General features: G+C 29.4%; 2 protein-coding genes across 4 annotated transcripts in view; one reads left to right on the forward strand and one right to left on the reverse strand.

The window, feature by feature from the left end:
• Nucleotides 1–3,926: 3,926 nt before the first annotated feature.
• LOC107454148 (vacuolar protein sorting 2) lies at nucleotides 3,927–15,679 on the reverse strand. 2 transcript variants are annotated; one of them, XM_043049820.2, is made up of 5 exons: nucleotides 15,551–15,679; nucleotides 13,514–13,692; nucleotides 11,308–11,487; nucleotides 6,516–6,646; nucleotides 3,927–5,243 (listed from the first exon to the last, which is right to left on the reverse strand). In XM_043049820.2, the coding sequence occupies exons 2-5, from the start codon at nucleotides 13,685–13,687 to the stop codon at nucleotides 5,063–5,065; spliced, it is 666 nt and encodes a 221-aa protein (XP_042905754.1). In that variant the 5' UTR covers nucleotides 13,688–13,692; nucleotides 15,551–15,679; the 3' UTR covers nucleotides 3,927–5,062. The 2 variants fall into 2 exon arrangements, with proteins under 2 accessions (XP_042905754.1, XP_042905753.1); XM_043049819.2 differs by lacking the exon at nucleotides 15,551–15,679 and adding an exon at nucleotides 15,230–15,481.
• Nucleotides 15,680–15,836: 157 nt separating this feature from the next.
• The window catches only part of LOC107450043 (uncharacterized), a 36,524-nt gene continuing 28,153 nt past the window's right edge, over nucleotides 15,837–24,207 (forward strand). Inside the window, exons 1-3 of one of the 2 annotated variants that reach the window (XM_043049816.2) lie at nucleotides 15,837–15,979; nucleotides 17,669–17,774; nucleotides 20,551–20,661. In XM_043049816.2, coding sequence (XP_042905750.1) covers nucleotides 17,704–17,774; nucleotides 20,551–20,661 — 182 coding nt within the window. In that variant the 5' untranslated portion in view covers nucleotides 15,837–15,979; nucleotides 17,669–17,703. Of the gene's footprint in view, nucleotides 16,006–17,668; nucleotides 17,775–20,550; nucleotides 20,662–24,207 lie in introns of both variants that reach the window. The other variant, XM_043049817.2, reaches the window with a different exon arrangement.

A 24,207-nucleotide genomic window follows, 5' to 3' on the forward strand; every position in this document is an offset into this window, starting at 1 on the left:
GAACGGTGAAACCTGCCACAATCTAGGATTCAAGACACTCGTTCATCCCGACAATACTTTCGCCAGAGCCGTGGTGCCTCAGGGGATAGAGCACTCGACTCCCAATGAGGTGTCCCGGGTTCGAATCCCAGCGACGATACGAATTCCGCACCCGTCTCGCACAGACCTGCCGTAAAATATCCTTTGTGGTCGAAGGATGATGGGTTAGAGTCCCCTTGACGTCAGGCTAGTCATGGAAAGTATTTGTGGTTTTCCTCTCCATGCAAAGCAAAGGCGAGTTAGTTCCGTCAAAAAGTCCTCCACGAAGGCAAATTTCTCCCAATACTTAATCCTTGTCTTCTGGAACGGGTTCAAAATTACAAGACTGCGGAGTTCCCCGCTGGCCGAAGACTCCCCGTGTAGTAAATGGTGACTGATGCACGTTAAATCTGTCGAGTCGCAAAGTCCTCCATGTTCCTATAACAAATCAATACCTCTGGTAAGCCAAAAATTGGGTCGGCTGTTCAACGACGGATAGCCTGGTTAGTAGGGCACTAGGCCCATGTCCAAGAGGTCGTGGGTTCGGTCTACGCCGGCCGATGACTCCCAGTGTAGTACTGATGCAATGTCGAGTCACGAAGTCCTCCATGTTCCCAAAATCATACCTCTGAGGATACTGATCCAGGAGTTTCCTTGTCTTCTGGATTGATTCAAAACTACAAGGCTACGGAGTTGAACATTAGTAGTCGTAAACCCTAAAATTGGGCGGCTGTTCAACAACGGTAATTAAAAAAAGGACCAAGGAGTTGAACATTGGTAGTCGTAGACTCAAAATTGTGACGGCTGTTCAACGACGGTTATAAAATAAAATAGTCCATTGTGCAAATGAAGTATGACATAAACACAATACTACTACTATATATTCTGGAGACCTTCTTGGCCGATCACCGTTCCTCCTAATGCTCTCCAGCATGGAAGTAACAGGTTCGAATCTCACCTTAACCCTAGGCGTATCTTTATGCTCTCAGTGTCTTACTCTAATTTGTGCTATCGGTTCTTCAATTTGATAAGTAAATAACCAGCTATGTAATGAGCCGCAAGCTTGCATATCTACGTATAACAATAACTCAATCCATAAATCAGTCGGTCTGCATACTCTTAACGAATTCAGGAGCCCCTGTTAATTGACTTAAAAATAGATAGTTTTTATTGCAAGTTCTGGTTCTTAATGTCACTCTAGAACTAGAATAATAAGCGATGGGCAGGTCTTCATTCATCCTTTACTGAAATTTTGCGTTCTTCCAGAAGATAAACTAAAAGTGTTTTCTTTTATAAAGAAGATATTAACTTAGTAGAGCTATTTTCCTCTTCAGACTATGGTTAGATCAGGACTATTGAAAAAGTACACGGTCTAATTTACAAGTACAGAAATTTTTGGTCATGGCGCCTAGAACCTGATGACTGGTTGTTACACATGTTCTTTAGCTACAGTAATGAAATATCCATTTATCTCCCTGTATAAGTTTCTGTAAGAATTGAGGAAATTTGGTATGTTCTTTTTGTAGCTCCATAGCTAGGACCCCTTAAAGGTAATTTTACTTTTTGCGTATTTCGCTATATCTCGAAAACTTTTTAAGCGAATCGGAAAACTTTTGCATAATATTAAAAAAGACATTAGTCCGAAAATAATTCTACGCAAAAAAAAAAAAAAAAATTTTAGTGAATATTCATAATAGTCAAAAAAATTTTGAATTGTAAGGTATAAAATTTTTTGCATCATCTCAAAGAATATAATTATACATGGCGAAATACAAAACATCATCAAAATCGGTTGAAAATTTCTTGAGAAATTGAATTTAAAAAAAAAGAAAATCAGATATTTAAAATTCGATTTCTCAGAAACTATTCGAGTATTTTGTCTTGTAAAATTGTATTCATTAGAATGAGGTAAAAAATAGTACACCTTTACAGTTGAAAAATATTTCCGACCATTATTAAATAAAATAATAAATATTTACTGAAAGTTATTTTGTGCATGGATAATCATTTTGGGACAAATGATTTTTATAATTGTGTGCAAAATTTTTTCAATTCGCTTATAGAGTTCTCGTGATATAGCGAAATAAGCAAAAAGTAAAATTAACATTAAGGGGTCCAAACTTTGAGTGCTCTCTTCACCAAACTATTGGGAGGATACCATGGGGGGTCAGAAATCGGAAACCGTAAGGAAAAAAAGTATGCTTATTCAGAGAAAGTATGTTTTTGTGTCTGATTTTGTAACTTTGAGGGCCATGACTAATTCGAATAGTGTAAAAAAGGTAAGAGTAGGTATAAATGTAATATATTTAATAAATAAAAAAATTTATACGAGTACACCACCTACAATTCATATTATAATTAAAAAGTTTTCTTAAAAACAGTTAAAGAGCATACTTTACGAGAATGAAAGACTTTTTACCTAAAAGAGTTTAAGTCCTTAATCGTTTACATTACTTTGGCACTTTTCTGCAGCAATGTTTCACCTTTTGTTTAGGGATAACAGGAAGGCTGGTGACGCCTGTTCTTGCTGTTCAATATATTCGATAGCACTTTCGATAGCTTTTAGTCCATCTGTATGAGAGATTTTAATATGTTGATTTTCGTCATTTTCTTCGCTAGATTAATTTTCATTATTGACGATATTAACAATAATTTCATCGGTAATTTGGTGTTGTCCGAAAGCTTGTTTTCGTGAATGTTTGGAAGATAGAATTTTTTTTGGTAGTTTTAAAAATAAACTAGAACAAAAAAAAAATTCTTGAAATATTTGATACCTTGGTTAAAGCGGAAACTTGGATAATCGTGACTCTACTGTAATTAGCATATTTGACGTCATCGCTACGAGCCATTGAGATCGAGTCCTAGAACATGTAGATCCGATCATCAGATCAAAAGTTATTCATTCCTTTTTTTGCACACAGTATATTACAAGATGGAAATTTGAATAAAGACACGACTGCCCTAGGGTCAACAAAGAGGCAGACAAAAAATTGACACATTTATAAAAAATTAAAATGCCTTTATCTTTCAATTTGTTTTGTGAGGTGATATTACATTTGATTATAGAAATCAGTCGAACTGGAAAGTTTATTAGAGCTCGGCCCAATGTTATCGCTCAGAGGAAGAAACAAATAATCAAACAAATTGTCAATTCACAATTTTTGTGAAATATATGAAAGGTGACACTGCTAAGGAATGTATCTTTTACAACTCTCAGGAAAAAAAAAGAAAGTCTTACACCTATTACAAGCACAATAGATGTATTCAATTCCTTCTATTATTTAAATTACTTACTACTTTTTTGCATTTAGAAAAATTATTTTAATTTGGAAGAAGAAAAAAAGACATAATTTGAATATTAAAACTAATAACATAAATAAAAAGATAAAAAACAAACAATTTAAAAATGGCTCCATTTCAAGAGGTTAACACCCAAAACATGTATAAAAATTTGATCAACCCGATGATGAAAGTTTGCTTTTTGAAATCTTCTGCATAGCTCTATGAAGTTTTGATGATGAAGTCAACTAAGTTTGATGAATCTTTAAATTTATATATATAATTCTTTTAACATTACATAATATTTATCTCAGAAAATGTGATGATGTGTCTTCAGTAGCTTGGGAAATTGATCAGTCCCACGTTACTAAGACATATTAATACTTAAATATATTGTCCAGAAAGATATAAAAACCCTCTTTCCAAGGTCAATTGGCTCTTCTCTGTCTATCCACCAGCATGTCATGCTCTCATTTTTGGGGCTCCGGCATCTTACTTTAATAACATTGTATTATTTCTCCATGTTCCTGTATCTTTTTCAATAAGCACTGGCCACACTACGAATCTACAATGTTTATGCTTTTAAAGCGTAACATATATATATATGAAATCTCAACATAACAAGAATACAATAATTATAAAAACAATTTATTTTTTACTGTACATAAATCTACAATAACAAGTATTTTCCACTAAGAGTTTAAGTCAAAATATTTTCTTCCACACACTCACAAAAAACTAAATAAAACATTAATTAGGATGCATTTTAAATAAAAAGTAATTTCAATGCAAAATAGTCACATCACAGTGAGAATAAACCTTTGCTTTTTTAGCACCATTCTAGAAACTGAATGGATGATTCTGTTTGCATAGCAAAAATGTCACAAAGGCCATAAATTGTATATTCTAAAACATTTCATAACAAATATTGCTTGCGTAATAAGCAATTCAATCTGAACAAACGATTTTTTTAAAGATAAGTTAACGTTAATTCAAGTATTGACCCTGAAATTAGACTGGGGATTGTTTTACTGCAAAGGAAAATGTCCCTCTCCCCAGATATTTTCTTCGTTTGCAAAACAATATCTAAAATAGTTGATACAACCGAAATATTGATTCTTCCTTAATCATATCTTAAAATTATTAGTTTATAGTTTAAAAACAAACTTGTTGCCCATTGTTCATTAAATTCAAGAAATTACAAGTTATAAAAACTTATACAACCTCTGCAATAACATTGTTAAAGAAAAATATTGCTCCAAAGATTACGTTAATCAACGTGTACATGATCCACACGTACAAGGATTGTACATGTAGATCAATCATATGGATAAGATCATAAGAATAATCATAAGTAGATCAATCATAAACCATATTTATTTCAGAAATACTCATTTTGTTTAAATTAATTTAAATCCATGGAAAATTTAAAAAGTTCAGATTTTCTTAAAATATTAGATAATATTAAAAGAAATTCAGCATTTTTAATTTGAAGACAAGTAATAATAGAAATATCCATAAACATAACAGTATTTTTCGATAGCAAAATAAAGGTTATTGAAAAGAAATCAAAATAATAATGATAATAAAAGAAATAAAATATTATACAAGCTCTAACTTTACATAAATACTTTCAAATTCACAAGGGAAAAAAAACTGTGTTGAATGTAAACATACATTGATGCTCCAAATTAAAATAATTATTTTCTTTATCAATATTTAGAACTTTTATTGTACAAAAATAGAACAATCAACTCTCTCCTCATCATTCTCTCCTAAGATTTTCTAGACGAGCCTGGAGATCGGCATCCACGTCGGCCACCGCAGCTGGCTGCTTATTGGTTGAAACACCGACGCTCAATGATCCACCTGTACTTGGGAGATCTTTCAATAAGTTGCTAGTATCAAGGCCAAGTTCATCAAACACTTGGGCAACAATGGCGTCACTGAAAAATAAACCAAACACTAAGTTAAAATGCATGATTTAGTTAAGTTACTTGAACTTAATTTATTAAGAAACATCAAAAAAAAATTTTTTTTTAAAAAAAGCCCTTCATCAAATAAAATATTTGGGTCATCGGTTAACAATTAAAGCACATTTAGTTGATGATTATATTAGGGGGATTGGAAAGTAATATCGATTTGCAATACATATTAAAAGGTATTACAAACAGAGATTGTTTCAAAAAGAACAAAATGTCAATAAATAAAAAGGATAGATCACTAGAATATTTTGATTTGATTATCTGTATTACTACATGGCCCTATATCTCCCCTTACTATTGACCCATAATATTCAAACTGGGTCCCGTATTATATTACAGGGTACTAGTGTACCCTACGAGAGGAAATAATTATAGGCCAGTTATGGAAACCCACAATATGGCCCCCTAATTAAGTATGGTATGTTGGAAAACAAAAAATTTTTAATATAAAATTTAAAACTGTTTCAAATGAATATTATATTCTGAAATTAACTTCTTAGATAAATAATGCAGGAGTAATTGTGATGCAAAATGAAAAACCCTGAAAATTTTAAGTGCAAAAAATCGATATCAAGATATCATTTTATATACCATACATGTTTTGTATTTAAAGTAATTTTTTCAAATAATATTTTTAATTAAATTACCTACCAATCAGGAATATCACACTTTTATGGTAACTAATTTAGGAAAAATCTTAGTTCTTGCAAGAATCCTGACATTGGTTTTTTAATCGCTGGAATTCGAATCACGATGTACAATTTTCAAATTACATGAACACGAATCGCAACTTTTAAATTAGACAAATAGAAATGGCGATATTAGTGGGTTCTGTTGTAGTTCCAAAAATTCAAAATGGCGAAAATCGACCAAACCAAAAGCATCAATTGGCGGAAGAATCACGTGTTAGTAAGACTCTCGTTAGCAGGAATTAGCAAAAGTTTCAAAAGTTAAAGTTTAGATTGAGGAATTCCATAAAAATTTCGTCAGATTATTAGTTTCTGATTAGCAAATGTTCGAGAATGCATGTTCTTGAGAATCCTGGAATTCCGCTATATTCCGAGAAGAATCCTATGCCCTGCTTCTAATTTTTAGAACTGGAAGGATGATACAAAAAGCCCGGAATACAATCAGCCCTGATAATGATTTAAAAATAGTTTTAAGATGTATAACCTTGATTTGAATACTTAGCTACAAGTGGAATTAATGTAGCAAGATAAGAAAGAAGTATACCTTTCTTCTTCATCCTCATCTTCACCCATTGCATCATCAATGGTGTCATTAATCATTTCTTCTTTCATGTCCATAATCTCACTCTGCTTCTCAAATTCCTGCATTATCTTCTGGATTTGAGGTAGGTTAAGCTAAACATTAAACAAAAAAGTAAAAGAATTAATTAAGCTAAGATGCACCATTTACATACTTGATACAGGCATAAAAAACAAAATGAGTTTCAAACTAGAAAAGTGTAACCATCAATGCAAAAGTAACAACAACTGTACTTACAATAGCAACTAGAATGTTAGTTTCTCTCAATTACAGAGTACTGAGAAAAAAGTTTGGAAAAAAACTCAGACCATCGGAATTTTTTCAAAAATAAAGTATATGCTTTATTTCAATGTTGAATCAAAATGAATTATTTTTAAAAAGATATATTACAGAAAAGACAAACTCAACTTAAGACAAAGAATATAGAAAGGAGAAGTCCAGCTCTTAGAATATGTAACTAACAAGGAGAACTGCTCGGTTCGGTATGCCATACCAGTAAAACAACTTACAGGGTGAACAACACATTCAGATTTAATATATGTACTAAGATCCAGGGCATGCGCATAAGAAGCAAAGTGACTGTCAGGAGGTACGTCACCTGTGAACCGGTTGTTGGGCAACTCTAAACGTATGGTTGGATACGCTGCCTTCTGACAACCGCTGTTTTATTCTTTCCTTCTATGTCAAAATGTCGCAGCAAATCCAATCAACATAGTTGATATAAATAGCAGCACAAATAGCTTTATTGACAGCATGGTACCGTTTATCAATAGTGTAAAAATGCAGAAGAAACCAATAATAAACAAAAAGGGAAAACTTTTCTTCTTCTCCCCAACCCCTGTAGCGGTATGGAGGAGAGGAGGCTGGAAACCATTTCAAGAACTTCAGTTGCTGTGTTGTTTGTTTTTTTATTTATACACAGGCACCACACCAAAACTTGGGGTATTGATTTACATTAAGACTATGGAAGCTAGCCTTCTTCCCCTATGTATATTCTTTGCTTAAGATCTCAGTGCCAATAAAAAAATTCACCTGCCTCATAATTAAAGCAACAAAAAAAAAATAGCAATTATGAAGCAAACAAAATTTTTATTGACTCTTTACTCCTATTTCTTGTAATTATTCTTTTTATATAATCAATAGGGTACACACCAGCAATAGAAACTTAGTGGTCCAAAAAATTTATATGGTAGACAAACTTGAGAAAAAATATTGATCTTTACAATAGTGTAGTTTATGTTATGGCACTCATCAAAAGTTATTAATTGCCATCTATAACACCCTAAAAATAATTAGTTAATTAATTAATACAAATATTAATTAATACAATGTCAGGCATACCCCATGATGATTGAGGATTAGAATTCATTAAAATTAAATGAAAAACTGCCCAAATAAATAAATTATTTAAATAAATAAGGAAAGCAGAGAAAGAAAAAATTTATAAAATATAATATTAATCTAAAAAATTCTAAATAAAATAAATTTTAAATGAGCAAAAAATTATGTTTTATTGATGAACAATTACACCGTCAGTACACGAATGCAAAGCCCCCCCTTTTTTAAAAGCACGTTTAAATGTTTATTGTCTAATAATTTTAAGTTTAAATTATAGAAAAAATTTTTCAATTTGATAATTATTTTTTCAATTTACTTTTTTTGAAAAAATGTGTACATAGTGATTGTCTTTTAGGATGGTCTTTATATATTTTTCATAAACTATAAATGTTTCTCTTATTTTGAAAATGAGTTTTACTTCTTGAAATACAAATATTGTTGAAGATCAAATTCCGTTATTACATATTTTGATAATTTTTACGATATTACATATTTTGAGTGTCTATGTGCCCTTTTCTGCAATGATGCACCCCCCGCCCCTTTTTATTCCTAGGAAGAACTCTGTAACTATATTAAGTATTGTTCCTAGATTTGAAAAGTTATGTAATGAGCAGCAAGCTCATTCTGAAGAACTCTGTAACTATATTAAGTATTGTTCCTAGATTTGAAAAGTTATGTAATGAGCAGCAAGCTCAGCCGTCCCATTAAGCAAATTTACAATACGATTTACATTTCACAATACAAATGTAGATGGTAATTTATTTTTCTTATATGATCAACTCTTCAGAGTTTCTGTTTCACAATTTCAGGCATATTGAATGGACATTATATATATATATATATATATATATATATATACAAATATTAAACAGTAGACAAATGTCATAAGAATATTTAAACATGAGGCAATTGATCTTATTAAGGTGCTCAATCAATTAATCTTATAAATTTTATTAAGGTGCTGCAACTTGGAAAAGTTTAAGAACCCCTAGACCAGGGGTAGGCAACGCGGCGCCCCCGATCGATTTTTAATGCGCCTTGGCTGGACTAATGTAAATGTATGATAGTAAGAGCGATTTACTTAACTCTTGTCAAACGGCGATATACAGCAAGTAGTCAGTTGAGTTTAGGATTGTGCATGATTATCTGTAAAATATGCGCCCTCGGTGATTTTCAAATTTAGTATTGCGCCCTTGAGGACAAACAGGTTGCCGACCCCTGCCCTAGACTATGAAATTATAATATCTTATGCTATTACAAAATATTCTTTGGAAATACAATAAGACATTATTTATCTATAAATAGACTACATTCATGTTTCAAAATTTCTTGAGTATGATTAAATTAGTGTATGGCACAAAGGTTCCAAAATTTTTTTTTTGTTCAGTAGGCTATTATGCACTCAATGCAAAGAAAACAAACAGTGTTATATCAAAGTCAGACAAAATGTAGAAATGCCAACTGCTTCAGAATTGACAAAATAATTTTTTAGAAAAAGTAGAGAAGTACCAACTAAAACTTGCAGATTTTCAGTTAATTTTGCTAACATTTTAAAAGGCTCAACACTGCTTAATTATAACAAAATAGTTTATCATAAGAGCATTTGAATTATTAAGAAGTAGCGGTAAGTAAAAACCCTATAAATCAAATTTATTAAATCAAGAAACATACAATAAAAGACTACCACTCAAAAATATTTATTCACTGTCCAGAGCAAGTTGGCATCTCTGAAAGGGGACAAAAAAGAATTAAAGATCAGTATGATGCATCAGAGAAAAAGAGACAAGTATAAAAGCTTAACTGTATAACACCAAAAAGCTTAACTGTCTGAGGAGCTATTATTATGAACTATAATTAACAGAAATAAATAAGTTATCCAATATTAAAAANAAAAAAAAAAAAAAAAAAAAAAAAAAAAAAAAAAAAAACTGAGTAGCACATAATTTTTAATATATTGTATAGTGAAAAATGTGTTCTGTGAAATAAATTTTTAAAACTTTTTACAAGCTCTAACACTTTTTGAATTTTCAAATTAGTAATTCTAAACAGGTTTTGTTTATAAGTCCTTTCTTATCAAAAAAGAAATTTGAATTTAACTTTGGTGCTCAAAAGAGATTATCTAAAATATAATTACACCGCAACATATTCTGAAATAATTGGATACTCATAAGTATCATTGCAAGTTTTTGATAACGCAAATATCCACGAATTATTAATTAATATTTTTTTTCTTCCAAATACGTAGATTTTTGAAATGCTAAGATTTAACTAAATATTGTTTAAAATGTGAAATCTTTTTGGTCTTAATTTTTCACCAATAAAAATTAATAATTTTGTGCATATCAGAAATTATATTTCTTAAATTAATTCTTTTAAAATATTTAAACTTTTAAAAGCAAAAAAAAGAAGAAAAAAAATTATTTTTTTTTTATTTTTTAAATAAATTATATGGACTATTTTAAAAATATTTAATTTATTCATTTCAATTTATTTTTTGTATATATTCATTTCATATTATTTCCTTCATGGTACTCTTCATTTCACTCCTGTATATTTGTATTTAAATTTTTTATATTGAAAACCCACTTGTACATCAATCTTCTTTGGAACTTTTTTCTACTTGCAATTATAATCATTACATATTATCAATTAAATTTGTATTTACAATTAAATGATTTTATAGTTAAGTTACAAATAGTGCTTTTCAATTCATTTCTTTTCTTAACAAGTATAACAATATACATTTGTTTAAATTTTTATAATTAAAATATTTAAAAAAACACTTAATTTTTTTTATTACAAAATTTTAAAAAAAATTTAGGTAGATAATTGAGAAATTTTAAAGTACAATTTTTTAAAAAAAATAAACCATTGTATTTTGCTTATTAAATACCGATTTTTTTTTGTTTTTAAAAATTTAAATTTAAAAAAAAATTATTTAAAAATTGAATCGAACATACAAATTAGTTGGAAATCCCAGCTGGAATTTCAATTCCCAACCTTTCTGGTAGAAAGTGGAAGGCCATGAACTCACACTAACTGGTAAATTTTGTTAGTTTGAAAGTAAACGAATTGAAACAAGGGTTATATTTTACCCCAAGGGCAAAAGCAGCAGTAAATGCTTACCCAATCCAAGGTTTTCAACCATGCTCTTTGATTCAAGCTTGATTTCCTTTTAAAAGGAATTTAAGCAAAATTTTTTCAAAAATTAGTATCAATAAAAAACGCAAGGAAATGCTGGCAAACAAATATTTGATGAAAGATGAAGCAATGTGCCACTTTTGCCCACCCTTCCGTTACACAAATATTTCTTCTGTCGCATACTCACTGAAAACTGTGTACTGACAATTTTAAAATAATTCTAAAAGACACTTCAGAAATGTCACACATGTAAATGAGTAAAAATCAATATCATTACTTGTTTGTTCATATTCTGCATTGCTCTGGTCACACCTTTCATAGCAGTGGCCATAGCATTCTGAGATCGGAGGGTCTGTATTTTGAGAGAAACTGCCTGTATGTTAGCTCTCATGAGGATGAATTTCTTAACATAGCGTCTTGTTCTGACAAGATCTCTGGCCATTATTTTTACAGCATCCTATAAAATACAATGGACATTTCAGCAGTCAAAAATGAATAAAATTTTTCACAGCACCTTAAAACACTAATCATACAACTTATTGACATTAATACTTCACACGCTACATTTGTCTTAGTTTAAATGATAAATACAACCAATGCCTAGATTCTAATGTAAGGTGGTTGTGATCGATGGACAAAAAGTCAGCAAAATGTGGATTATTCATTCTAATTACAAGAGTATTTTTGCACTTTTCATGGGAAAATCAACTTGAAGCTCCCCTTGCATTTATGATGTTACAAGAATGCATACAAAATCTTGGTAAATTTCATACACACTCTTGTTGATTGAAAATTTCATTCATTCTTTTTGTGAATTGCAATATTTCTAGATAGTTCATTGATAAGTGAAAAAAATTGTCGTTTTTGCATTTATCTAGATGATGTATGTTAATTAACAAAAGCGGCTGCCTCAAACCGGATTATTTTTTCAAAGGCACTTCTCCTTTAAAGTATTCTTTTAAACTGTACTTTTACCTATATTGGCATTTAAAAAAAAATATTTTACTTTATAATAGTCTTTGAGCAGCCGACCCAATTTTGAGCTTGCATTTAGTCAACTCCGTAGCCTTGTAATTTTGAACTTAATCCAGAAGACTAGGTAACTAATGGATCAAGTATTGGAAGAAATTTGCTTTCATGGAGGACTTTTTTTAACGGGACTAACCTACATTTATGTTATAAGACAGTGTTTTCACTATAGTGTGAGAGCGCGAGAATCTCGCATATTTTTTTTCTCGCATTAAAAAATTATTACACCGAGAAATTCGCGCATTCTATAAATCAATTTCAAAATTTGCGAATTTCTCGCATTTTGGAAAAAGCTTCGAATTACACCATTTAGAATAAAATCCATTTCACTTTTCTTCCTGGATCTTTCATTATTTTCAACATCTGCCCCATTATCTAGCTTCCCTATTTACCAGTATTTTTCAGAATCTTTTCAAACAACAGAACACAACCATGGAACCCCTTTCAGAACACATTTCCCTGCAACCACGTGTTTATCGAAGGTAAGGTTTCTTCATGTAAGACGCTCAAATTTTTTATGCACCTATGTAAGATGGACAAATACCTTGTAAAGGCAAAATCTTCTATGATGATGCACCAAAAATAGTCAATGCTTTAAGAAATAGAAGACGTTAAAAATGTATTATAATTAAAGAAATGATTTTTTTTTTCAAGAGTTTCTGTGTTCTTTTAGTTTTTACAAATCTCACTTAACTTTTTGAAATCTCACCCTGTTTTTGAGAAAGGGTGAGAAATTCTCACCCATTTTTTTTCTATGATGAAAACACTGCAAGAAGAGGAAAACCTCCCACGGTTAGCCAGATAGCAAGGGGACTCTAATCCATGATTCGTCTACCACTGAGGATGCTTTATGTCAGCACTTTGGTTCTGCGAGTCATGTGCAGAATTCGTACCAACCGTACCACAGCAATTCAAACTTTCTTGGTTAACCCGATTGGAAGGCGAACGCTCTAACAGCTGAATCGATAATAAATTAATTATCAATTTTATAAAGAGAGAAAGTAGAAAAGCCTAGAAGCAAAGTTCAATTAAAGCATTAAGAGGCATGCAGTTAGACCTATATCTAAAAAAATGTTTTCAAGTTTTGAGCATGGACAAACGCTCTCTGGCACGACACCCCTCGGTAAAAATCCTGTGAGTTCGCAACTGCCATTTTTTCGGGAAATTTATGTGGAATGTTTTTATTATTTTTTTATGAAATGTTTTTTTGTGACTTAAAATGGAAGTATGGTGGTGTTTTGTTAATCAAATGAATATGCAAAATGAAATGAATATGCAAAAATTTTAATCTTTGTTTCCTTAGGAGAAGTAAATTAGTAAATTTTTTTACAAATATAAAATTTGTTAAATATTTTTTTCAATTCACAAAAGAAGATATAAATTAGAATAACCTTATAAAGAGAACATACAGTATCTATATAAATTTTTTTCACACACAAGAAGTTTATAATTACCATCTGATTTTCCTTAGCCATCTTCTTAATGTCATTTATAATCTTCTTCTCCTGTTGTTCCATTTTAGATCTTTCTCTATCCAAATCCCGCATCGCTTTGTTCAAAGCCCTCTGATTTTGTCTGAGCATCTCTTCGGGTGTCTTCCGACGCCCAAACAAGAATTCAAGTGCCATGTCTACTGCAATATAAATCAAAAAATAACATTTAAAAAAATATATTGCATAAGTTATAATGATAATAATCAGTGATCAGATATAAGTTATTGAAAAACTGGTACACTTGAGATCCAGAAGATCTTTTGGGTCTGGATCATTGATGAAGTCAAAAATCTGATAGAGGTGGGCTGTTAGATGTGAGAGATAAAAGTTTTTTTTTTTTTTACCACTTTACAGATAATATAAGTATCCTCAATAGTAGATGGATTATGGGTTAGAGTCATCCTGCTCTTGAGTTAAACATGTAAGGTTCTGATATTTTTCTCTTTGTGCTAGGCAAATATGTTATAGTTTAACTTAAGACGCCTCCATGAAGATGAGCCTAGCTCTACTCCTTGATTCATGAGTTCCCTTGTTACCTGGGTTGGGTTCAAAATTACTAAGTATTAAACATTGATAAGCCACAAATCTGTTAATGGTGTAATGAATGTCTGTATTAAGATAAATTAAAGCAACTTCTGCCTGCAATCCTGTAGTGCTCAAAAACAAGATAATCTGTAATCTTAAAATAAAAAATTACTTTATATGCCAAGAGATATTTTGCTTGAAATTCAACTTCCATATTCTTTTCAAAATTACGGTGGAGAGAAATAAAAGGTTTTTGATAAATCAAAAAGCGCTACCTCCCAAAAGCTGTTTATTGACCAGTAGACCAAAAATTCACGTTGTAAAGCTGTGGTTAACTTTCTAGTTTACAATAGTTATAATTTTGTAAGCCATGCAATAGTATTATTACTATGAAAAAAAGTAAAGAAAATCCAGCAGAGTGTGTTACTGAGTAAGGAGGAAAATGAACCAGAAAAATATGTAAACATATTCATGAGTAATATATTAGTAGTAATTAAACAAAATCTGCAAGGTATTTTTCTTCTGAGAAGTTATAAAAAGTCAGTGATTTCCTAAAATTTTGAGCAGAACGAAAATATTACTGAAAAATTTACAAGTTATATTTTATTTAATACACAACTTTTGAGGGAAAATTTGTTTTTATTTAAAAATTTGTGAAAAATTTAAAATGGGGGTTATATCCATCAAATTGGTTTCTCTAGTTTCTTGCAGGGTTACCAAGACTGCAATTATTCTGCCACAGATCAAGATATTGAAATCTCTCCCCCTCCCCTTTGGTAGCTAGACGACCTACGGGATGTCGAGCACTTTATGGTAGAACACTTTACCCTCGATCCTTACGCAAGCTGATCAAAGTGGTCACACACTCGCTCACTGACAGCAGCCAGAGATACGTGACTTCGATATTTTACTGGGAACTGTGCCTTTACGACCAGTCTACTGCGGGACTTAATAAACATAAGTCACAACTAATTATAGCTATTTCAATGAGCAATTCAAAGTAACTAATTGAAAATACTAAAAGAACAGAAAAATGCACAAATATCCTTTTTCTTTAAACAATGAAAAGTTTCATATCAAACTAATTTATAGTAAATTGTGGTAAAGTTTTTTTTATTTTTTTTATAGGAACTTCGAAAAGTAGTTACGTACTTAGAGATGGGCTTCGAAACTAATCTAATAAACAACTTTCTGCTAAGTTACGAAAATAATATCAACCAAATTTCTTATTCTAATTATATCTTGTTTAAAACTTTAATAAATAAAATATTTAAAGAACTAAAACGTTATAAAGAAGGCACATTAAAAGCATTCACAATTGTCACAAATAACTAGAATTTCAATTTATCAAAAAATGATTGCTTCCATAAACATCAATAATGAATGTTACGTTGCCAACATGACTCATCCAGTGTAAAAATCAAAAATTTCTTTAACATTTGATTTAAATTGGTTAAAAAAAGCTTTGAATACCTTAAATAACATTCTTCTTGTGTTAATTTATTTAAAACTGAAGAAATCTTTGTGAAGTTACTCAGCTAGAAACTTTGTCATACTAAGGGCAGGAGACATTCAGGGAGCATTTACGCTGGATATAAAAACTTTTGGTATCTGATTGGTGAAATATATTTGTCCATTAAAAACTCGCCAATCAGGTTTCCGCTCTATCTCCTACTTAACATACGTAATTTGTTCTGCATACAGTAAAAATGACACTTCAGAGAATCATGATAAACAACTTAACTCTAATTTCTTCCTTAGTGCAAACAACTCAACATTCTCGTCTGCTGCAGTTTCGATATTTTGGTTGAAGTTCCGGTCATGGTGAATTGTTTACAAATCCGCTGGAGATTGGAGTGAACACAGTTTCTGGACGTTGACAATGTCTTGACGTTTGAATTTGTAAGCAAACTTGAAAATCTTCAACTGTAATTCGATTTTTATGTCACTTTTCTGTTTACAATTTTACTTTAAAGATGTACAGTTTCAAAGTTAATAATTAAAGTTGTTTAGTTTAAATATTTATTTTCTTTTTTTTTATTAAATAAGTATAATGTAATTTTTTTATGCTTTACAGTTTGTGACAAATTAGTATTATCTGTATGTTTTATAAAAAAATATATCACTGTTATTAATTTTTATATTTTTATATAAAGATTCAAAATGTTTGTGATATCAACAAAATTTAATTTCCAAGTAATCAGTTTTTGTGCTGAAGCTGCTGCAAAGAATTCAATTCTTTTTCCAACAAGAAATTGTTTTTTAAAGATGGGAAAAATGAAAAAAAAATCTGAATTCATATGATCTTTTATTGAAAAGTTCTCTTGCTGTAAAAATAAAAATTATTTAGCTATTCAAACAATAGTAATAATCGAAACTGTAATGTCAAAATATATTCTCTTATGAATATAATTTATTTATAAGAGTTTAAAATAAAAATAATTTAATAATACCTTCATTTTCTTTAAGTAATAATTCGTAAGTTAATTTGTTTTTACATGCATTTGCAGAATCAGATTTGACACACTGATAGTTCTCATTTGACGAAGACAGCACTAATAGTTACAAAACACAGATCTAAGTTACATAATTTATCTACACAGTTACAGTTGCATTTATCTACACAATTTTCTCAAATTAGTGTTTATAGCTAAGGCGATATTTCCGTATCGTGATCTGTCATGCCAACTACAATCGCCAAGGTGCTAAATAAATTTTAAGCTTGCAAATTTTTTGAAAAGAAACATATAGATGTTTGCCTGGGATGGCTGAGAGTTATACCTTCCTAAATTGTACCATTCTGTGATGTTTTTTTTTTTTTTCGTTTCTTGTAGGCCACTGCCCGAAAGTTGCCAAGATTTGGTGATTATTCTGCCACAATCACGATACGGAATACTTCCCATAGCTAAATTGGACAGATTTCTGTACCTGTACCAAATGGTCTCCAAATTAACTAAAGTAATGTCTCAGGCTTTGCCAAACTTAAAAAGTAAAAGTTATGGCCACCTTGCGTGCGTATTTTTTAATTTATTGTAGGAACAAAAACCAGGCAGTAGTGTTGTGGCAATAGCATTTAGCATAAACCAAATTCGATGAGAGACTTTTTTTTAATTATGACATTTAATTTTTATAAAAATTAAAGACTAGGAATTTAATTTTTATAAAAATCAAAGAATAAATTCAGATGACTATCCTGTTTCCTAACTTTTATGTACTTTATATTTGGTATCCTGTACCCCGAAGGACTAAAACACTAAGTCTCATCTCAAAATAAAATCTTGTCCCCTACTTTTTGGTATAATAACTGTTACTCGCTCTTCTTAAATAATTAAAAATTAGTGTTTTTAATTTAAATATTTTATATGTGGCAGTCTTTATTGACGCAATTACTTTACTGTCCATGTTTTATTTCTAAAAATGTTTTATTCTTCCTGAATTTATAAAAATGTATCAAATTTATTTTTATGCATTCAATTAGTTTTTAATTCATATTTTTATGTGTGTTTTTCTAATTGTATTTTCATGAAATTAGTTATAAAAATGTAATTTTTTAAAACTGATAATACCATTTAAATATATTTTTTATTATAGATGTCTAAAATTGAGCTGCAAGACTCTGAAAAAAGATGACTGTGACTTACAGTGCAGAAGTTGCTACCAGTAGAGGTTTTGGCTGCTTTTGGAAACTTTTATTTAGGTAACTTTTTAAAAGAAAGTTGTATTAACTATTTTTTTAATGGTGAAACATCTAACTAAGTTTTAGTTTTTTTTATATAATTATTCTGTTTGTTTTATTATTTTTTTTTCTTTTTTTTTTCTCTTTCTTTTATTTTCCATTAATTTCCTATTCCTTCTATTATTAGTCATTAGTATTTTTAATACTTTGTTAAAAATTGACTTCCAGATAAGCATTTTAGAATAAAGTTTAAACATTTATTTGATAGTAGTTGAAAATGTATTATTTAAAATTTACTACCATATATTTTTGAATAAAGGCTGAGAGTCTTTTTAAAAGCTAAAGTAGGGAAATAAGCTTATAATTGGATCAGTTAGCTTTGCCATATTCCATGCCAACACTGCAAACAAAATAATTTTTTCTTTAGTCTGGTATTAGCAAAAGGTATTAGCAAAAATTGTGTAGAGATGCATAAAAACATATAAATACTTAAAATAACAGTAAAAAACTTTTAAAACTAACAATTGAAAAGAAAAAAAACACATAAGAATTGGAAAGGAAAATTTTTTAAATGTTTCTTATACCACTTATTTTTCTTCATGAAATGGCTGGCGAACTGCAAAGTTAAATGGATTAGTTTTAGAATTAAGATTGCTCTTGCTGTTGGCATCTGATTTATTTTGATGATGTCAACCTGTATTGGTAAATTGAAAAGCTTGCTAAATAGAGAATGGGAAAACAAAAGTAGGAAGAAAAGAATCAATGGCACATTCAATGGGTTTTTATTTCTGATCATGGAAGAAAAAAAAACTAAGATGCCTGGGTAGTCCAAAAGGGAAGTTGAAAATTCCCATTTAGGTAGTGTTATTTTTTTCAAGAAATCATTTTTAGGTTTTACGTATATAAGTTTTTAATTTGGGGAGATTTTTCAAAGAATAATTTCTTCAGAATAAAAGTTCAGGGAAAGAACAGACCTTTCGTGATAAGCGCCCTGTTATCCAAAAGCTACTGTGAATACTTTTTAATATAAATAGAGGCAGTGTTCTGCCGTAAAATTCGACTTGAGCTTCCAATTTTCTATGAAAACAGCAATAAATTTCGAGAGTTTTTTTAATTATTGTTGGCAGCCTCGATACAACTTAAGGGGAGAAGCTAGATTATGTTTACCTATATTTGTATCTTACCATATCTGTAGTCTTACCTGTAGCCATATTACCATATCTGTAGCACAGAAGCAGAGGTTTTTAAAACTGGTTGAAAACCTCTCCTCCCTAACGCTACTGGGGTTGGGTGAAGAAAAGTTCTATTATTTATTGTTGTTTTGTTCTACATTTTTACACTATTGATAAACAGTACTATACTATTAAAAGATATTTCTCCCAGAATATATTTCTATCATATTTGTTAACTAAATCTGCTAACACATTTTGACTTAGAAAGAAAGAATGAAATGGCCAATGGTTAGAGATAGCGTACATGTAGAGTTCTCCAACAACCAGTTCTCAGATGACATATCTCCTGACTGTCACTTTTGCTTCTTGTGTGCATCCGCTGGATCTGAGTACATATGATGCTTTGCTAAATTTGAGTATGTCATTCACCCTGTAAGTTGTTTTTCTGGTATAGCACACCACATTGATCTGTTCCCAGATTTAGCTATACATTCAAAGAGCTGGACTTCTTCTCCTTTCTGTACTTCTGTACTTTCTGTAAGTTGGACTTCTTCTTTGTATGTAGCTTTGTTACAGGATTTATGACACTCAATTTTGCTATATGATGGAGAAGAAATTCTATTTTTTTCTAATGCCATGGTGACTCAGGTGATAAAACGTTTGTCTTCAAATGAGGTGAACTGGAGTTGAATCCCAGCGATGGCTGGTCTGTACAAATTCCACACTCAGCTTACATCAACCACGGTGTTGGTGTAAAATATCCTCCATGGTAGAGTGATCATGCATTAGAGTTCATTTGCCATCAGGTTAACCATGGGAGGTTTTTGTCATTTTCCTCTCCATGTAATGCAAATGTGGGTTAGCTCTATCACAGAGTCCTCCATGAAGGCAAATTTCACACGATACTTGGTTCCCTTGTCTTCTGGATTGGGCTTAAATGTGCAAGAATATAGTGTTGAAAATTAGTAGCTGTAAATCCAAAATTGGATTAGCTGCTCAATGACTTTTATGAAATAAAGTAATATTGCTGTTATCGTTCTCCTGGGTATGCAACATCACATATTTTAAGTCAGATAAAAAGTATGGTGGATATTTCGACTATAATCAGTGGCTTTTATTTAGAAGTTATACTTTATTCACGTGTTTTTACTTATTCGAAGTTTTTTTTCTTTTTTTTTCTGTCCAGGTAGATCAAGAAGTGTGTTACTCCTTTTAAATGTGTGTTAAGATATAGACTTTTTTTCTGAATAGCATAGTTGATAGTACAAACACTGTATTACACTGTAGATCGTACAAATCTATATTCAAGTCAAAAGAAACAAAAAATATAAAACTATCATTAAAATCGGATGAAATGTTATTGAGGTTAATCACAGGGATCAAGTCCATTTGGCTGAAGTTGGATTGAACAATCAGACTAATGTAGATGATATTCTATCATCCCCATGATTAGGTTCAGTATTATTCATCAGATTTTGATAACTTGTTTTTAATTAAATATTGATTTGTAACCCCTAATTTGCATATTTTTTGCTTCAATTTTCCTATAAATTTTAAAAAATATGTGATTTTAGAATATTCTGTATAAGTTGAAAAAATGAATTGTGTTTATTTTTATATAACAGATGGAGAGGAAGTATTTACAAACTTCTGTGGCCTGATTTATCCTTATATTTCCTTTTTTACTACTTTTTAAGTATTTTGTACAGATTCATACTGAGTGAATCACAGAGAAGGTAAGTAAAGACAACAGTGTTTTTTAACCATGAATTTTTCAAAAACTTATTCTTTATATAAAATTTACTTTTATATAAAGAATAAGTTTTTGAAAAGTATAATTATTAATTTTATTAAAGAATAAATTTATATAAAGATTATATAAAGAATAAATTTTATATAAAGAATAAATTTATATAAAATTTATTCTTTATATAAAATTTACTATTTCAATTTGTATTTTTTACTTATTTGTAGTTACTTTAGTATGACCTGCCCCCCACCCTAATTGCACAGGCCTTTCCATTTATAACAATGGATGCATGAAGCTCTACTTGCCATAGGCACATTGTTATTTTAAAGGTCATTTAAACATCTAAACTGAACTATTCATTCTGCTATAATAGCTTCAATTTTATTCTTTTTTTTTTTTTTGGTTTGAATTCCAGAAAATTACTGTAATTCTCTTTATTACAGATTGAATAAATTCAACAATCATATTTTTTCTTATTTTCAAACTATATTCACTTTTTTTGTGAAGGGTTTTATATTAGATGGCTTTTTTCAGAGTTAAAAAACTTTGGTATCAGATTCTTTTTTATTTGATATTTTCTTTTATCAATTCTTTGAACACGTGCTATTTAGTGAAAGTGGCTACTCGTGACCTGTGGTAAATGATATGTTTAAAACAAAAATTAAAAATTTTGTAAGAAGTGGATCAAAGAATAATATTTTTGCCTAAATGAACCCAATATGAGTAAATAATCACTATAATTTTGTGTACTCATGATATAATGACTTCACGTTATAGCATCTGTTTCTGTTTGTGCCGAAGGAGGCATTATAACAAGCGTTCTCACTTTACTCTCTAAGATAGTATGCACAGGCAATTTTAATTAGGTAGATTTAAGTATAATCTGCCAAACTAAAATTACTGTAGAGTGTCCAATCTATATATTTATATTTAAAATATCTTTGCAGAGCTGTTATTTTAATTTATTATATAATTTGTTTACAGATCATGTATTTTTTATTAATAATTCATAAATTTACTCAAGTAATAGAAGTCTATATTGATAAAAATTATTAACAGATTTAGGCAAAAACAATTAAACAATGAATATTGTTATTTTGCTTTTCAAAAATAGATATAGATTTAGAGATGCCAACTTGCTCTGCTTTGTGAAAAGCATTTTTCCAGTAGTAGCAAAATTTTGTCTAATTATTTGGCTCTTCTTTTAATAAATTTAAAAAAAAACTGATTTTACCTACCACGACATAAAAATAATTTGATCATTCATATAGAATGCTACTTTGCTCTTATTATCTCATAGTGTGGCTTTTAAAATGTTTTCAAAAATTTTAAATAGTTCAGAAAAATTTAGTTATTAATACTTTACCGTTTAATAAAGAATTTTCCAAAAAATGAAGCAGTTGGCATGTCTGCAAACTCTAAGAAAATTTTTTTCAGTTAAGCTTATCATTTTATACAATATTACCTTTTTTATTATTTTCATAGTTCTTTAAAATGCTATTAAGCTTATAATTAATCAATTGGAGCTTATCGTTATTTTAAAATTACAAATAATATCATTCTTTCAAATTATGAATAATAGCATTCTTTTATTTTAAAATCTTTCAAGAACGCCACAAAATACACTGCTTATGCTATGTTTTAAGATTTTTTAAGTAACATTCAATTAATTTATGAATCTTGTTCAAAAAGTACTATATTTTAAAATTTCTAACTAATTTAAACCTTTTATTGATAGGTTTTCAAAGTGATATCTAATAAGTTTAAATAAGTTAAGTAGGCAATTTGTTTCCCTAAGCTTTTAGTAAATTTTTTTATTTAGTCGCAATTATATTTGGTAATCCTGTGTCAATGTATAATAAAAAACCGTTAAATAAATTCAGATAAACTTTTAGGATTTTAAATAACAGTTATGAACTAAAAAAAAGTTAAAGAAAAATAGTATTTTTTTTATCAATTTGATGTATATTATTTTCAAATACTTAATTTAAGTATTTATTTCACATTCAAATAAAAAAATAATTCTTCATTTTGCTTTGATTTCAAGCACAAATTTCTGTTGTTATGTACCGTACAAAATAGTACTTAAATTTTTTTTTAAATTAAGAATATTTGCAAAATTCAATTTCTTTCTTCGTTTCAGTCAAAAATTACTGCTATTCAAACCAGTGCAAACTAGCACTGATTAACGTTTTGTTAAGAAACTCTGCAAAATCAATTTGAAATTTACAAATGCAGTTTTTGACATTGTTTCAGTTAAAATTATTGTTACTCAAGCCAATGCAAACTGACCATAATTAGTAGTGTACTAAGTAGTTTTGCTTAATTGATTTCCAGTTTACAAAACTCAATTTCTTTCTTTTATTCAGTCTTAAATTATTGTTTAAGCCAGTGGTAACTAACATTGATTAGCAGTAAGTTGAGAAATTCTGCTAAACTAATTTCAAATTTATAAAATTCAATTTCTTCCTTTTTATCAGAACTCTATCCAACTAACACTGATTAGTTGGTTAAGAAATTTTGTTTAATTAATTTAAAAATGATTAATTTCCGTTTCCAACAAATAAAATCTAGATTATTAATTTATAATGTTGATAAAAAAATTTTTTTTAGAGCTTTGCATGTGTATATTTATTTTAAATTAAATTACTTTTCAAAAATTAGTAAAAATCAGTGACTCTGGAGTGTTTAAATGAGGTCCTTTTAACTATATACTTGTCTTTCAATTGTTTCTTTTCTCAAACACTGAACCTTCATATAAATAGAACAATATTGGGAAAGATTCTATTATGTTGCACCTGTGCATCTTCTTACCTCTTGAGTAACTCTTTTCAAGAAAGAAGTTTCTTTTTCAACACCTTCTTTTTTACCCTATTCTCATCATGATGGCTTTCTGCCAAATGGATTCACCTGTCTTAAATAAGAACTATTTGTGAAGGTGGTGTAATTCATATATCTTAATGTTATATGAAGTACCTTAAGAGCAGAGTTTAAAATACTAGAAAAATAAAGATGATAGATTGCTGGAAAAAATCTTTAGCTTGCAGTTTTAGAGATTAAAGCAAAAAGCTTTTGTGTAATTTTTTCTTTTACTTCATTTTATCTATTTATTGTGTAAAAGGCACAATTAATTTTTTAATAAAATAATAATATGCAAATAATTTATCCAAATTAACTCATGTTTAATCCCACAAAAGATTTTTCTTTTTTAATATATTTCTAATTATTAATTTTTTTTCAAAAGGTTTAATCAAATAAAAAAAATTCTTGAATAAATCTTGAAGTTTTATAAAAAGACAATTTTTTTTTATCTATTTATCTTGTAAAAGTAAATATAATTTATTTGTACTGAAAATTATTTGAATTTACTCATGTTTTATCCTAAGAAAGTTTTTTTTAATAAATTGTTTTTTTCAATATAATTTTTGAAATTAAAATTTTTCTAAAAAATTTTATCAAATTAACAAAATTTTTAACCAAATATTTAAAAGTTTTAAAAAAAATGTTGAGTGAAATATAAGTGCACTGAGTT

This window comes from Parasteatoda tepidariorum, chromosome 10 (genome assembly GCF_043381705.1).
Source record: "Parasteatoda tepidariorum isolate YZ-2023 chromosome 10, CAS_Ptep_4.0, whole genome shotgun sequence".
Taxonomy (NCBI): domain Eukaryota; kingdom Metazoa; phylum Arthropoda; class Arachnida; order Araneae; family Theridiidae; genus Parasteatoda; species Parasteatoda tepidariorum.

Coding starts and splice junctions, on each gene's coding strand:
- LOC107454148 (XM_043049820.2), bottom strand. CDS start 13,687: ATGGCACTTGAATTCTTGTTTGGGCGTCGGAAGACACCCGAAGAGATG. Junction 11,488..13,513: donor TGGCTAAGGAAAATCAGATG/GTAATTATAAAC, acceptor TGTATTTTATAG/GATGCTGTAAAAATAATGGC. Junction 5,244..6,515: donor GATGAGGATGAAGAAGAAAG/GTATACTTCTTT, acceptor TTTATTTTTCAG/TGACGCCATTGTTGCCCAAG.